Genomic DNA, 16,658 nt, shown 5'->3' with positions numbered 1-16,658 from the left:
AACGTCTTCAAGCTCTGGCCCCCTTGTTCCTGGCACAGGGACGCAGCTGAGGGTGGTGGACGGTGACTGTGGATGAAGCCAGAGAGGGGGCCCCCGCCTGCTGCTTACAGCCGGAGGGGAGCAGAGACCCCACGGTTCAGGAGAAGAGCGGCCCCACATGCCAGGAGCTGCAGGAGGGGGGCCAGAGGCAGCTGCCCAGCAGCGTTGAGGTGAATTTTGCCATCCAGCTTCAGGCAGCTGCCTTTCGGCATGGCGGGGCAGCACTCCTGGTAGCAGGCAGCCTTCACACCTTTAGCGCAGACGGGCTTGGCAGCCTTGCAGGCCTTGCTGCATCCTGCCACAAAATCCAGGCCTGTCTTCTTCATCTGGAAGGAGAAGAGATGGTGGTGGTCGTGCCTGCCCTCCAGCATTCACGTGGTGGGGACGCACACAGGCTCCTGGGCACAGCCCAGCCGTCCTGTTCTTACCCGCAAGGCCGTACCTGACAGAAATCATACCCAACAATGCATCTCGCAGTGGTCTTCTTCCCCTTGAAACATCCGTCCCCGTGGCAGGTGAAGGCTGCACAGACTTTCCCCTACAAGACAGGACCAGAGGAGACGCTGTGCTTGCTGGTGCAGACAGCAGGACGCCCAGGACAGGAGCTAGACCTATTCCTGAGGACCCTTCCCACCCACCCCCCTCCCCGCTGCATTTCAGTATCTGTGCCATCTCAGGCATTTCACACCCAGAGATAAGCCTTCCATCTGACACTGCAGGAAACCTCACTGAAACACCACCACAGCAAACAAGTTTCAAGCTGCCTTTTCCTTCCTCTTCGCAAGGCTTTGCAGAGATGAGCATCTTCCCCTCCCCATTGCTCGGGTGCCCCAGCAACACCCTGCACCCATGGGTGCTGTACAGTCAGCTCAGGCTGCTTGAACACACACAAGGGCTGGGCTTGGGACCCTTATGGGCTCTGTCCCTGCAAAGCTTGTTAAGGATTTGTTCCCCTTCCAGAGGCAGCTTTTGGAAAAACAGCATTGCGTGGACCTTCTGGGGCAGTACCTACATTTCGGGGGGGAGGCCGGGGGGTGGTGGTGGTGACGGTGGTCGTGGGCGGTACGGTGGTGGCTGGCAGGTCACCTGCAGACATGAGAGGAGCCCCGTGAGGACACAGCCCATGCGGGAGCCACTTGGGAGTGGAACCCCAGAGCAGAGGAATCGTGGCGACGCAGCCAGCCCAGCTCAGCGGGCTTTGTGCACCCATTTCCCTCACGTGCAGCAGGATTAACCCCGGACCCCCAGCCCCGGGGAGCCCCATGGGCAGTTACCGTAGGAGCTGGCATTGAGCTGCAGGCACAGCGGGGTGTTGCAGCACTCCAGGGCACACTGCTGCAAGCTCACGCTGCTGTTGGTCCTACACGGCTCCGTGCCGCACGCGCTGCTGCACCTGGCCATGTAGTTTGTGCTGGAGAAACGATAAAGCTGCAATAGCAGAGCCAGAGGGAAAAAAAAAAACGCTAGAAGTGTGACAAGATGCCACCACAAAGGTGTCAAAGGGACTTGACAGATTGCAGCAGAGATAAAGGAAAACAGACTGGTACGGTCACAGCCCTCCACCCCCCTCTCGGTGAGCTCCGTACCTCGCAGAAAGTCTCGTTGTGGCAGGCGGCCGTCTCGTTGGCGTGGGCTGCATCCTGGTAACACCTCTCCCCAGAGCACTGGAAGCTCTGGCAGGTGAGCTGGAGGGAGAACACGCCAGGAGGTCACCGTGCAGCAAAGCCTCCTCCTGCAGCACCACCACCATCATCCCTCCCTGAACAGTTCCCCTTCCCTTCCCCCAGGAGATGCTCTCAAGGGATTTCCTGCTCCTACGAGGGACCAGGTGGGTAAAAAGCCTGGTCCTGAGGCTGTAGCAGCCTGGCCAACATCCCCCTTCCCTTTCCTTACCCTTGTTCCTTCTGTACTGTTCATGGAGGCGTTGGGGGCCACTGAGGAGGTTTTGGGAGCCACAAAGGAGGCGTTGGGGGCCACCAAGAAGGAGTTGGGGGCCACCGAGGAGGCGTTTGGAGCCACCGAGGAGGTGTTTGGGGCCACCGAGGAGGCATTGGAGATCACCGAGGAGGCGTTGGGGGCCACCAAGGAGGCATTGGAGACCACCGAGGAGGCGTTAGGGGCTGCTTTGTGCTCTGGAAAACAGCAAGTTGCATCTTGGTGAAGAAAACCCCAGCCACATGCTCAGCAAGCCTGCATTCCCTGCTGAGCCACTGCCACATCGGTCACATCAGGGTTGGGATGGGGATGGCAGCAAGTGGCAGGATGTCCCAAACAAGGGACAAACTCAAACAGGGCTTTTGCAGCCAGCAACGAGGGAGCTGCAGGTCAGACAACAGCCCACTAGGGACATGTTTCAAGAGCTTCTCCCTCCCCCTTCCAGCCACATCACACGTGAGGAAGTCTTTTCTGTGGGCAAAACCTCTAGAAAAGGTCCCTCAGTGCAGCTCCATCCTACAGATTACAGCCAAGAGGGGACAGGGACATAGTCACAGCCTTTGCCCCACTCCCAGCGGGAGCCTCAGCTTTCCCTGGGGTGCAGAGCTCACCTGCTGTGGCCAGAGGGCCCCAGGTGCCAAAGTGCAGAGCCAGGATGCAGAGCAGCAGGCCTGGAATTGAGAGGAGATAATTGAGACCATCAAAAGCCAAATCCAGCTCCAGCAGCCTCCCCAGGAGACCAGGAACCCTTGATGGACCTCCCCAGGATGGACGCTGCCGAAGCAGAGCCCCCGTTACCTTGAAGGGGGAGGACGAGCTGTCGCTGACCTGCCATCGTCCCCACCAGCAGCCTCAGCCGAGACCTGGCAGGAAAAGGCAGAGTCAGGGCTGGGCAGCCCCAGGGGACGGCCCCACTCCAGAGGCGGCTGCTGTCACAGTGGCACAAGATCCCTGCATCTGCCCAGCCACAGCCTGGGGAAAGAATCAGGACAAGCTACATAAGAGAGGCTGTCCCTGGGTTTTTTTGTTTGTTTGTTTGTTTTGTTTTCCAAGTAGTTCGGCACCTTGTTTTGGTCCCCATAGTTGTAGGACGCGCTCCTCAGGCAGGAAAAAGTGCCTGGCAGAAACAATACCCACCAACAGCACCTCTGAAAACTGCAATCCAGGATGTCTCAGCAGGCTCTCCACCCAGAAGTCATCCTGCGTGTAAATAACTGAGTAATTCAGCACTGAAGCCGCTTTGCTGAGGGTTTGGGCTGGCAGATTTTCCCTGCCAGGCACTTTGTCTCTCCAGCAATGGTTCCTCTGCAAGCTGCTGGCACCCTCAGCACCCAGCCCTGCTCTGGGTGCTCCAGCAAACCCCATCACCGTGCTTATTGGGCGTCAGGGAGCAAGAGTCGGGCCCTTCCAGTCCCGGCTGCAGCCAGAGGAGGCTGAACAAGCACAGATGGAGTCCGGGAGCTGCCTGCCCAAAGGCCGATGCCTCCGAGTGTGCTCTTCCCCATGGGATCAGATCCAGGGCACCCCCACAGCCAGTGGAGGCTCTCCGAAACCACCGAAGCTGCTGCCGATGGATCCCAAGGGCTTGGCACAGCTGCTGGCGAGCAGGAGCCCCCTGGGGAGGCCACGTGCTGCTGGTTGGTGTGGTAACCCTCCAGCCCCACGGTAACGCAGATTTGTGAGCAGGAGCACCAGCGTGGGGTAGTTACCGATGCTTGGCAACACGCAGCAGTCTGCTGACGCTGCTGCAAATGAAGGAGCCTCCCAGCCCAGGATGGTGGCAGCCCCATCCTTGGCACACGGGATTCTGAATTCAGAGGTGCCTGCACAGCTTCTCATCACCCAGCCCCTTGCCCTGCTGCTCACCCCCTGGTTTGGGAAGCTCTGTGTGTTTTGGTGCTTTTTTGATACCCTGCTTTCCATTAGAGGAAAAGCTCTGCTTTCATTCAAAATCTTTACTGTTTTAGCTATGGAAAGTGGAGATTTGACTCCAAAAAGTGCAACAAGAACTAGAATGCTTCCCTCCCAACTTATGATTTAGGCTCAGATAGCATTGCCCAAAGACCTGACATGGCTGAAGCTTGCGTAGCAGCTGCTGTGGGGGTTCATGCAGAGTGAAAGAAAGCAACAGAGGCCCTCACCTTCCAGAGCAGGGCAGCCACCCCACCCAGACCAGGTTTGGCCAACCCTTACTGAACAGGGTGCTGCTCCAACACAGCCAGACCCAGCTCCAGGACAGGCTGAGAACAAACGCCCACCACACACAGCCTCATCCTGAGGAGAGCAACGTTTCCCCAGAGCAGAGGAAGGAAAAAGCTCCCAGCATTGACTCACCCTTGTCTGTCTGCGCCCCGAAGCCCCCGTGCACCAGCGAAATCCTGCAGCTGCCTGCGCCTCCGAGCACCGACAGCAGCTGCGGTACCTGCAGCACCCTGGTGCCAGCGACCAGCCCCACCCTTGCCAACCACTGGCTGCACAAACCATCACCCAGGGAGAGGTGTTTGTTACCTGCTGCTCCGCTGGATTTGGAGATGCAAATGTCTCTGCATGGTGGAAAAAAAAAAAAAAAAAAAAGGCTAGAGATGTCAAACAAGTCAACTCTATACCAAAATGAAACCCCGCTGGAGGTAGCACAAGGACTGCCACAAAGGATGAACACAGCCTCTGCTTGATGCCCCTTTTCTCCTTGCTGGACTTGCAATTCATGTGGCAGCATGAATGTTCTGGATTATGTACAGACAGCTGTGGTGGTTTTACTCAAGAGAGCCACCAAAGAAAGGATCTGCCCTAGCATCTACCAGGCCTTCGAAGTCAACACCAATGCTGGAGAAATGAAAGCAAACTGCACACACGGCCCAAACTAAACCAATCCCAGTTATTTGTTCCCTGGAAAAAGCTTAAAAGGGACCCTAGCACCCTAAAAGGGAGGCAGAGCTGAGGTAAAAGCAGCAATGCAAGCCACGTAAGTTTGTTCTGCAATGAAGTCCTAAGAAAATCATATGCTTACAGCAAGATATAGTACAGGACCACTACTCATTGGCAGCATGTTCATGTGTGCTTTAAAACAGTCAATCCTCAACAAAAATAATTTCCATCCAAACTGGAAGAAACAAAAAGTAATAATTTCTGACAACTCATACTGTGCAGAAAGCTTTTTAAAAACACCATAATCAAATCTCTTCCTTCCAACATACAAAAGGAGATTAGTTTTCAGCACTTCCTAAGTTAAAATCAGTTTATTTTTTCAGCTTTTTTTTTTTAATATAAAATAATGTCACAGGTCTGCGCTTCACAAGGGGCTTACTAGAAAGAGATTCTATAAAGTATCCTTGAAATCTACGATCATGCAAATACAAAATCCAGAAACTGAAGAGGAGTCAGAACTGCTGACACTTCGCTGCTTTTTCAGATGTGAAATCCTTCACTTGGGAAAGTTACAGGAGTCCTTGACGTTTCAAGTCTTCATAGGTCTTCTTGTTCACCACATTCCCACTGGAGTCCTCGTATTCCTCCTAGAATGAAGTGAACAGTTTAGAGACACCCGCACACAGCCTGACTTGGGTTGTGTTACAGCATTCACATTTTAGCTCCAGCCTCATCTGCTGAGCAAAACCGCCCTGCCAAGAACCTCCCTACTTGAAGGCAGGCAGTGGATCTACCAGCAAGCTCCAGACAGAGATCTTACCTACTCAGAACAATCACAAGCTGTATTACAGGCTACATTTCCCACTGCACTCCAGTCTTACCTGATTGCCCTTTATACTACTGAAAAACGTTTTGAGACGGAGCTCAAGAAAAGGCACTAGTTTAAGTGAACACACTGCTCAGAACAGTTCCTTGCCCTTCTCACAAAACAAAGACAACGCTGGTACTGTAAAGCAATGTATTAAAAGATGTTTATGCAGAGAGATGGGTCTACCCTATCAGAAGGAGTTTGCAATCCAGCACAAGAAGTGCTTTTCATGTATCACCAACAGGAGCTGTACACCTAGCAGCATAGGCTCCTGCCTAACCCTCCAGCATAGGGATTACCTTAGAAGTTCTTCTGACAGTTATGCAAGATAAATGAGGAGTCCCAAGTAAACAGGCCTAGAAATATCCAAATGCTCTGTAACATCTCACCTCTGTATCAGGCTGCCATCTCTCCGAAGCTTTCTGTAGTTTCAGTTTTGCCCACACTGTAAACACAAAGTCATAAAGGATCTGAATGTTTTGGACAGAACTAGTTAATATGAACATTCTTATCTCATGTTTCCTGTTCTATGCAAAGAAATGCCATCAACACTTACGTGAGACCGCATCCTCAATCTGTGTGACGTTAGCAAAGTGTGCAGTGTTGGGAATGCCCAGGCATCTCATTCCATGAGCATGTCGCCACTCCTGGGGACAAGAGGTCAGTATGTAAGACAGAATGCCACCTCAGCCACAACGCCAGAGACTACAACAGCGAAGATCAAAATACACATCTACCAGTCCTGAACAACCCTATAGAAATATTTTTTCTGCATTTTAGATGGTAACAAAACTCTGGTAGGCAATAAACACACTGTACCAGTCAGGACTGGATACTGGAATTAGTGTTCAAACAACAGGAGACTACAGAAATCGACAGAAGAGATCTTCATATACCCTGAACATACAATTCCAACATCATGGCCCTGCAGCATCATTGCAGACATGTTTTAGAAGTGGAGTAAGTGCAGCTCAGATGCTCCAGTGATTTACTAGTTACTCATTATAAAGATTATTTGAACGTACTACTGATGTTTTTGTAGCAAGGCGTTACTTACCGCAAAGTGACGCTGAAAAGCTTTGGGCCCTCGGTAGGTGTAGTTACCGCAAATCTCACAGTTGTAGTTGATGTTTAAACCATGCAATTTATATAACCAGTACGGGATTGGCTGCGAAGGAAAGACAAACAAAGATTAGGCTAAAGGGCAAGGCAGATTCAAACAGAAGAGTAGCGTGGAGTCAGGTGAAATCTCCCACTCATCCAGCATTGACAGTTACCTTGCCATCCCAACCAAGAGGCAGATTTTTAGGATTATAAATGATTTCATTTTCTTCATCTTCGCTCTCACTCTCACTGATTTGCTCTTCTTCCTCCTCCTCCCTCTCTTCCCCTGTTCGTGCTTGCTTACGTTGCACATTCTCATGAGTAAGATGTCTCTGTTCCTAGATGGAGGAAAAGAGAAAATTGTTCACACAACAGCAACAAACTAAGGGCAAACTATGGCAATGCAAAACAATTCCCCAGTGTAAAGAGAGAGAGAAATGACAGCACTCATTTACCTTAGCCCAACAACCTAAAAGTTTTTAGTGTAACATTTGTTACTTCAAAAGAATTAAGAACCTGCAATACTATGAGCACTTCTTCCAAGATAGCAAGCCAACAGCAGCAGCCTTCATGCTAAAAGCAATTGCCCAAAACAAAAGTAAGGACTTGAGGCAAGTATCAAGGCAGACAAAGTAAAAGCTTGCAACATCCAATAGCTTAGATGTAAAATAGAAACTCTCTACATTGATATGGTGCCTGGAAGAAAAAAAAAAATATATAATAAAAAGGCAGGCTCCCCCAAAGGGAGCCTCTGTATTTGGCTTGGGATAGACACAAGATCTGTCTGTTCACAGGAGGCTGCAAATAACTAACGGAAACAAAAACATAGCCTTTTCTGTCAGTAAGTAGAATATGATGAGTTATCTGCTTACATGCACTTTTAAACATCATGACTCTGGAAATATAACCAGCTCTTCTGCACACACTGTCTGTGAAGGATGACCTTCCCATCACCACTATTGACAGGTCTGCAACTGAACGCTCAAAGACAAAATAGAATTCTTACCCCAAGAACTTCTACATATTCATATATCTGAGCTTCCAGGAATGCGAGATCTTTATTTCTTTCAGTGTCTCTGGAAACAGATAAGGAAATTTTAACATCATTCCAGAACTGCAAACACCATGGGTACACTGAGCTCCTAAGGGCACATCTGACTGGCAAGCAGCAAGAAAACAGAAACGAGTACTTAACAGCTCATTCAGCTGTGGGATTCAGCTCTGCTATCTTCCACCTGGTTCAGGACCATATTGTCTGACATGAAAGGCTTCTAATACTCTAAGAACCTCTGCATCACATCTACACAGGGGTGATGTTTATAGTCACTTTTCATAAAAGTGAAGGGGCTAATGCTCACCCAAAAATTATCTTTAAGAGCTCACCTTTTGCTTCCTTTTGTCTTTGGATTCTTAGCAAACAAGGAAGGATCAAGTGATTCTAGGGATTTGCCTTTAGTGCTAAAAAGTCTCTGAGCACGCTCTTCCAGAGTCCTATGGAGAAGCAGAGAGGAGATGAGATCACAGCTTATATTGCCAAAAAAATATTTGAATTCATGCAGCAAAGTTATAAATTTAGCTTTTAAGAGATCATGAAATTTCCTGATTTTTGTGTTCATTCTTTTGACCAAGTTCTCTATACAGGATACTTCAGTACAACACACTGCTCAAAACTGCATCACAAAATTCCTTGACTGGTTCTCACTGCGTTGTCTTTTTAAGCATCACAAGGTAATTCTTGTACAATAAAGACCACAAAACATATCCCACGAAGAAATGCAAGGCAAGACAACCTCAAAAACTGAAAAGAAATTATAAAAATACTGTGTCTTACCCGCCACACTTTAGTCCCAGGGCCAGTAAAGCTGATTTTAATCTGTCCAGCCCCAGAGAAGCCAATTCCTATTCAATAAAGTAAATCACAGTAAGAGAGAAGCTATTAAAATAATACAATATGGGTGTACATCTGTTTTAACTCATCAAAAAGGGGGAAAAAAAAAAAAAAAGAGCGAATGACATGCCACTCCTCACTGAAGGAGTGACAAATGCGACAATCTAACTAGATCCCTCAAGATACAGCCCTCTAGTGGGAGAAATTAAATCACCAACGTGAAGTTTTATCCAGAGAGTGCAGAGCCAGAAATGAAAGCTCATAAAGTAAAATTATAGAAAAAAAAAAACAAACACAAACGGCTAAACTTCCACCTGCTCAAAATTGACAATTAGGTGCAGAGCACTGAAAACCTACCTCCCAAGAGGAAAATGCTGAGAGATCCAGGTGGGCTCCAGCATGAGTGAGCGCACTGCTGGTTTCTTTCTGCCAAGAAAAGACACATCAAAATCTGTGTGACACCCTCTCAGATTTGGTGTAATGCAAAATCCCAACCTCAAGAAAGGCAGTTTATTTCACATAGGGAAAAAAATATCTACCACTAGAGTGAGCAATGAAATAACGGAAGAGGTTCAAAGTAAGCAAGTGTTTTAGAAGGTTCATTTTAAATTCAAGTTAGCTTCAAACTGCATCTTTGTGAAGCACAGCTACACAGCTTGCTATGAGACTTAACACTACTGATTCACAGAAAACCTATCCCAAATCCAGAAGCATTCACAAGGACTCAATGACTGCTCACCGGCCAACCAGGGAAAGTTCCGTTATCCCACTTTTTCTCAAACTCAGTCTGAATTTTCCCAAAAAGTTCATTCTGGTCCAGTAATGGCTTCACGCGATCTGTGTACTCCTGTAGGTACTCAAGAAGCATTTCAAGGTACCTGCCGGAGTAATCATTAGCACAGACAATTCCATATCTAATTAGTGATATAACGATATGAAAGTCATCAAGATTAGGATAGTTTTTAAACACAGGATTTCTAGATGCAACAGCCACAATGACGAAGTATCTCTACAGAGTAAGACCCCAATGGCTTTCCTTATTTTGTTATGCTTCACGTCTCCTCAGGGCTCATCAGATATACAACGGCATTAGTATGGGTTAGTGACCCAATGAGCCATCGAGCTAAGCTGATGTAAACTACAGTCTTAACAGCTGTACACTTCAGAAGCAAATTCCTTCTTATCAAGTGTCATAAATGAAGCAGGTAGGCAAAAAGGTTTACCTCTTATATTCAGCATTTTTTCTCTCTTTGGGAATATCAAAGAGTTGGTCAAATGTAGATAAGTAAGTGATGTAATCCAGTTTCTATGAACAAAAAAAGTTAGAGTCGGACTTTATACAGATGCAGCCAAATTAGCAACCCATTTCCAGTTACCAGACCAGGAGAAAAGCACCAGCTCATGCCTTTATTCTGGATGGACTGCTTAGTGCTGGGGTTTTCCATGTGCTTTCTAACACATGGCCTTAGATACCTTGGTAGCAGAAGACAGGATTTTTACGAGGCCGTCATTACATTAAGGACAGAGACAATAAATTGAAGAGAACAAGAAAGAAGAGTCATGAAGCAGCATTCAGAATTCATACGCTGTCAAGCTGTATGTGCAAAAAAGTGCTTTGAAATAGCTGTTTAGAAACAAACTATGTTACATTTCAAAACAACAAGAAAACAAATGACCAATGAAACAAGCAAGGAAAAGAAACCTCAACCTTAAGCACAGAAGACTAGAAATAGCTGATCGCCCAGGCTCACTCAGCCACTTACCTCTGAGGATTTTAGGTTAATGTATTTGAGATAGCAATCGTGCAGATCCAAGTATCGGCCATACCCCTCCTCATCTGTGAACTCCACTAGATCTGTAGGAAAGAATATCAAGTGCTTCATTATGACCTTAATATTCTCTTCGTGTTATACATGTGCTTTGGAACCTGAAAAGAATTAGCTGTGTACTAATTTATGCTTCAGGAAGATATTTATAATGCAAGTGGAATACTTATTGACACAGAAAAGCAACAAGGCATCTGGGCAATACACCAGAACATTCCCCAAGAGAAGCACCACAACTGTGGAGTAATCCAGGGTGGCTACAGTTCAGGAGAATTTAAATGAAATAAGAATTGTCAGAAGTAGCAGAGTAAAAGAGAAGTACAGCTCTGAAAGACATAAGTTTGGACAGGTCACTAAATAATACCTGTCAAGCAAGCATGGTATTCTCACCCAAACCGGCCTCAGAAAAAAAATACAGACTTACTTTGAGCCTCTTCGCTCGGGTTGTCTCTGGCCTTCAACAGCTCCTCAAACTCCACCGACATCGGAACACAAATCTGCAAGAACAGACAGAAGTTACAGAAAAAGTGATTACTTCAGCTAACATCCCAGAATAATTAATACAAAATCAAAATATATTGTAAACAATAAAAGCAGTAACTGGAAAGGTATCCAAAGCATTTCTGCAACATCACGTTTGCACAAAGAAAGAGGCAGTACTACCCAGTCACCTCGACTTTAGCCAACATTAGACAGGCAAAACTGAACGCTCAGCTGCAGGTGGCTCCCAAACTAACACAGTGTGCAAGGGCCATGGTCAGCATCTCGCATTTTCTCCTACTCATACAGATCTCACAGGAGCTTATATAAAGCCTCCAAAGCACCATCTGTTCTTGAATATTTTCTTTTCTTGAATGACATTTTAATATACTTCATACTTATATGTTAAGGCAATGAAAACAGAACAGCAACAAAAGTCTGTTTATTGCAGGGATGAGGTCCAACAGACCACAAAACAGCTATTCTTATGAAGCAGTTAACTACTTACCTCATTTGGATGCTTCCGGTGAAACTCTTTAATTTGTTTCAGTCTGTTGTAGAACTCTGCAAACTCATTTGGTCCTGAAATGGCACTGAGCTCTTCCTTTCGTAACCTAAGAATTCATGAAAAAGATCAGGTTACAAATAAAAAGGAGAACACGTTTACACTCCTAGATTTTTTTTCAAGGTCCAGCGCCACATTCTGATTATACAAAACCCCAGCAAGACTGACTGCAAAGCCTCACAAAGACACTTTAGCCTGCTGGGCTTATGCTTGGGTGGTCCAGGTTGTGTCTCTCACTGAAAATGCAGTAAACTCACAAACCTTTGAGGCAATTGACAGGTGGCTCAATCCAATGATATAATGAGAAGTTTATATCCCACATAAACATATTTAACGTGAAGCCCAGGTCCTGCTCTAGCAGGTTTAGTGTCACCATGGCGCAGTGTCTCACGGAACAGCATTACTCCTCGTCTGTTTACACCACATTCAGAGAAGCCCCTGTGCTCCTCACCTACAAACCACAAGGCAAAACACACCTGCGTGGACACACACCTCAGGCGTTCATTGCTCGGGCCGCCACTTACCCATCCTTGTCATCGTACAGGTCCCTCAGGTTGCCGCTCACTTCCATGTACCTCTAAAAAAAAACAACAAAAGAAACCACAGGATGAAAACGAGAGGGCCACGGGCGCCCAGCACCCACTCCTTGGGGGCTGCTCTGGCAGAAACCCGGCGCTGGCGGCACTCACGTCCTGCATGGCCCGGGTGCGGTGGTCGGAGTTGATCTGGTCGCGGAGCTGCGGGCAGAGCGGCGGCGTTAGCGGGGCCCACACAACCCCCGGCTGCCCCCAACCCCCAACCCCCTACCAGCCCTCCCCCGCGGCCCCCCGGGCGCACCGTGGACTTCTTGGTGAGCATCTCCTTCACCATCACGTCCATCAGCCGCTCCCGCTCCTCGTGGTAGCGCCGCTGCTGCTCCAGGATCGTCTCCATCGTCGCTGCCCGCCCTGCGCTCCTCTTCCGGGCCCGCCTGCGCCGCGCCGAAAGGCTCCGGCTCTGCCTTGGGCCTGGCGGAAAGGTTCCGGGGGGGGCGGAAAGGTTCCGGCCCCCGGGGTCCCCGTGCCCGGCCGCTAGAAGTTTTTTTTTACCGTTGGGTTTTAGCTGTTCTTCTCTGTAGAATCACAGAAACCTTGAATCGTTAGGGTTGGAAAAGAGCTCCAAGCTAATCTGGTCCAACCGCCCCCTACCACCACCACCACCCCCTGACCATGTCCCCAAGCACCACGTCCAACCTCTCCCTGAACACCCCCAGGGACGGGGACTCCACCACCTCCCTGGGCAACCCGTCCCAACGCCTGAGCGCTCTTGCTGAGGAGAAATGTCTCCTCATTTCCAGCCTGAACCTCCCCTGGCACAACTCGAGGCCGTTCCCTCTGCTCCTGGCACAGTTACCTGTGAGCAGAGGCTGCCCCCAGCTCCCCACCCCTTCCTTCCAGGCAGTTGCAGAGAGCAATGAGCTCTGCCCTGAGCCCCCCTTCTCCAGCCCAAACACCCCCCAGTTCCCTCAGCCGCTCCTCACAGGACTTGTGCTCCAGGTCCCTCACCAGCTTCGTAGCCCTTCTCTGGACGTACTCCAGGGCCTCGGTGTCCTTCTTGTACTGTAGTGTAGTGAACCCCTTCTTGTAGGGGTTCAAAGCTGAACACAGTGCTCGAGGGAGGGCTGAGCACCAAAAAATCCTGCCCCAAATGCTGCCAGCAGGGCTGCTTTCCTCGTATTGTGCATACAGGTGCAGCCTTGAAGCCTCTCAGAAGCTCAGCACAGGTGTAAGCACCATGTCCACCCTGGCAGGACACCTGCACAAAGTCCCTTTGACCAGAGACACCCACTGCTGAGCCCGCTGGTATCCCCACACGAAGGGGCAGCACACACAGCCCCCATCCCTGAGCCCACCCACCATCTCCGCCACCACAGCATCTGTCAGCCCCACATCCACGCACTGCCCTCTACGTATCCACCCTGCCACCATGCTGTGGAGCCCACACCACAGAGAAGGCAGGAAAGAGCACTTGGAGAAGTCATGGCTTGAATTACCCTCCTCAAAATCACTGTGAGCACTCCGAAGCTCTGCCCCTGCCTGTCTCTGGAGGCAGGAGGCAGCTCCTGGGCAGCGTCAGGGCTCGCCTGGGGATGGGATGAGCACCATGGGTGCCCCCAGGCAGGTGCGAGCCCATCCCTGCCCGCGGCCGGGACGAAAGCCTCCAACCTGAGAGCAGCTGGGGCAGCGTTACACAGCTGTGAATCACAGTCCGAACGAGAACAGGCCTGAAGGAATGAAACGTGTCCGGTCCGGTATGCAGCCTCCCTCCCCATCTGCCTTGGGTCACAGTTCTTTCTCTTACTACCTGGCGAACACGGGCTTGTAAGCCCGGCAGGCTTTCAGCAGCGTGACTGCACCCAAGTGACATGATCCTGGAGGAAGTTCTCCCATAGAGGCCTCGGCTGTGACCTTCCACTTTTACTTGGATTTTAATTACCCCCTTCAGATCCACCCTAAATGCCAAGGAGAGAGCATGCCAGTGCTTTGTCCCCACTGCCAAATGCAAAGTTATAATTAAATTTTAACTTATAAATAAATTATTCATTTTTTTTTTCTACCATGCATAATAAATTACTTTAAGCCAAAAGAAACAACAAAAAATCGGGCTTAATTATGACAGACAAACATGATCCTGCCCTGGGAACAGTCAATTCGCTGAGGCGAGAATGATCCTGGTGGTAGGAATATTGTCTTTAATTACTCTCTTGCACTACAGGCTGCCCCTAAGTACGTCACTTCTTCCTCATGAATGCCTATCTAAAAATAAAAACGGAGATAAGATTCCGAACTTAGAGTTCTTCCCTTTCCCTTTGCATGAAACTTCATTCCGGGAAAGGTAAGGAGCTGAAATCTAGAAAGGTTCCCCCCAGCCACATGGGTCTTTGTCGGGGGCTGTGGCACTGGGTGGGAGGGTGCAGAGATGCCTGGCCCCTTCTCCTTGACCCTCAGTAGCAGCACCCTTGGGAGAAGGCAGGCTCTGGGATGAGCTGTGCTGGTGCTGGGAAGGCAGAGTCAGAGCAGCCGCTGCGCCTGGCGCTGATGGGGGGACAGAGCAGGGGCGATTTTCCTGCAAGGAGAGGTGGGACGGTGGGAGCAAACCTGGCTCTGCAAGCTCCTGCTGCCTCCCTACCTCCCCAGCCCTGCGCTGCATGCCTGGAAGAAGGGACGGGAGCTGGGGAAGCACGCAGGATGCCTGCAGGGTCCAACCTCACTGCAGCCGCATCCCCACCCTCCAGCAACAGAGACAAAGGAGACCGAGACCAGCTCGCCCTTTAGCACCAGCTCTGCTGTTACCCCAGGACCTGCAGCAGTGGCGAGGCCGTGCTGGCGCCATGACCCGACGCTGCCCGAACATGCACGAGGCTGGGAGAGGGGTGAACGCCAGCAGGCAGCCGGGAGCCGAAAAGTCTGCTTGGAAAGGGAGAGAACCAGCCCAAGGGCAGGGAAAAATGAAGCTTGCAGCGAGCCTGAGCGGGAACACGGAGCAGGAGCCGCTGTGTGCCTCTCTGGGGTGGCTGTGCCCATCAGGACGGTGCAGGAAAGCCCAGCTCCGGCACATGGTTGGTGCCAGGGGCTCCTCCTGCACCCCCAGCGCTGCCTTGGGTTCCCAGCGAGGTTCCCTGCTCCCCCCCCAGCCCCAGCACTGCTTGCCTGGCTGAATAATATTTTCATGCCTGTTTCAGACCCGCGCTCTGGGCGTCCCAGGGGACGTTTGTGCATGACATCACCCTCCCCCTCCCGTAAATCAGGCACGGGGCCGTGCACAGCCATGACCCATTCATGACAGGGATAAAATCCAGATGTTCCAGCGCTACGTGCAGCTGGGTCATTTCCTTTTTTGGCTAAAAACGTGAGGCTCTTGAGGCTGACTGAAAGAGGAGCCCGGGGGCCCTTTGTACAGAAACCTTTTGTGGTTAATCCCTGGAAACAGCGCTGCAGAAACAAGGAGTTGCGGTGCTGCTGCTGCAGGACAGGCTCAGCTGGAAACCTCCAGGGCCTGAGCTGCTCGCTCCTTGTTTGAGGCCGAGTGGCAGCAAAACCAGAGCCCAGCGCAGGTCACAGGGCAGCAACAGCTACAAAAATCTTACGTGAAAAAAAAAAAATAATTAAAAAAAAAACAAAACACGAGCTGCCAGAGGTGATGTTTGCAGGAGCCAGGAGAACGCACACGCAGAACCAGTGCTGTGGTCCCGTTGCAGCACCCATGGGAGCTGCTGGCTCTGTGCTGGGGGATGGAGAGGGGTGCAGGGGGCCATTGAGTGTGGAGGAAGCTGTGGCAGCTGTTAGTAAATGAAAAGGAATCTGCGGAAAATAGTTTCAGATGTTCGGGGAATAACTGGCTCCCCAGCTGATAAAAAGTGAGTAATGAGCACACAGCGCTGCGGGGCAGGCTGCCAGGAGGAGACCGCTCACCCCAGCTGGAGACCGCAGCCACATCCCCAGCAAAGCCCCCCCCGAACCGGGAGCGTGGGGCGCGGGATGGGGAAGCTGCTCGGTGTAGTGGGGTACGAGCCCGTGTCTTGGCTGCTGCTGAGCCCCAAAGCCAGCCCCAAAACAGGACAGCCTGCCTGGACAGACAGACAGGCACCCCAGCGGGGTGAGGGAGCTGCCATTCCTCTGTCCTGGCCCTGAAGGACCCGTACAGCCAATGTGGTTTGGGGAAGGGGAAGCAGGAGGATGGGGAGGGTGCAGCCCCGTCCCTCTGTGGGGTTTGGGATAAGGACAAGGCCGTCAGGCAGCCCTGCCACTCGAGAAACACACGGGAGCGAGTGTCACTAAAACAGTTTATTATAGAAAGCCGTAGGAAACGTACAGGAGGCTGAGGTTGAGGACACTTCCTTCTAGAGACTGCTCCAAGCACCTCAAAATAGCAAACACACAAACTCTGATTTGCCTGCATCAAAGCTTTCAAACGAGGGTTCAACGGGGATCAGAATACACTTTATAGAGTTAATAACACTTCAACATGCATAACTTCTTTTTTTTTTTACTCCTACGTGAATCCTGGGCAGGGGGGCTAGCCCCTTCATCCCGCAGCTGGTTACAAAAT

The 16,658-nt window shown here is 50.3% G+C and overlaps 1 protein-coding gene across 1 annotated transcript; it reads right to left on the bottom strand.

Moving 5' to 3' along the window:
- Positions 1 to 5,222: 5,222 nt before the first annotated feature.
- On the bottom strand, positions 5,223 to 12,535 carry SF3A3 (splicing factor 3a subunit 3). Its single transcript, XM_032202399.1, has 17 exons — positions 12,408 to 12,535; positions 12,260 to 12,307; positions 12,095 to 12,147; positions 11,514 to 11,619; positions 10,950 to 11,022; positions 10,463 to 10,554; positions 9,923 to 10,005; positions 9,439 to 9,577; positions 9,057 to 9,125; positions 8,643 to 8,710; positions 8,195 to 8,302; positions 7,818 to 7,887; positions 6,985 to 7,149; positions 6,765 to 6,875; positions 6,264 to 6,354; positions 6,097 to 6,152; positions 5,223 to 5,486 (listed from the first exon to the last, which is right to left on the bottom strand). Exons 1-17 carry the CDS (start codon positions 12,501 to 12,503, stop codon positions 5,409 to 5,411), a joined length of 1,506 nt encoding a protein of 501 aa, XP_032058290.1. The 5' UTR covers positions 12,504 to 12,535; the 3' UTR covers positions 5,223 to 5,408.
- Between the last annotated feature and the right edge of the window lie 4,123 nt (positions 12,536 to 16,658).

This window comes from Aythya fuligula, chromosome 23 (assembly GCF_009819795.1).
Source record: "Aythya fuligula isolate bAytFul2 chromosome 23, bAytFul2.pri, whole genome shotgun sequence".
NCBI lineage: Eukaryota > Metazoa > Chordata > Aves > Anseriformes > Anatidae > Aythya > Aythya fuligula.
This window is presented reverse-complemented; position numbering and strand designations above follow the sequence as displayed.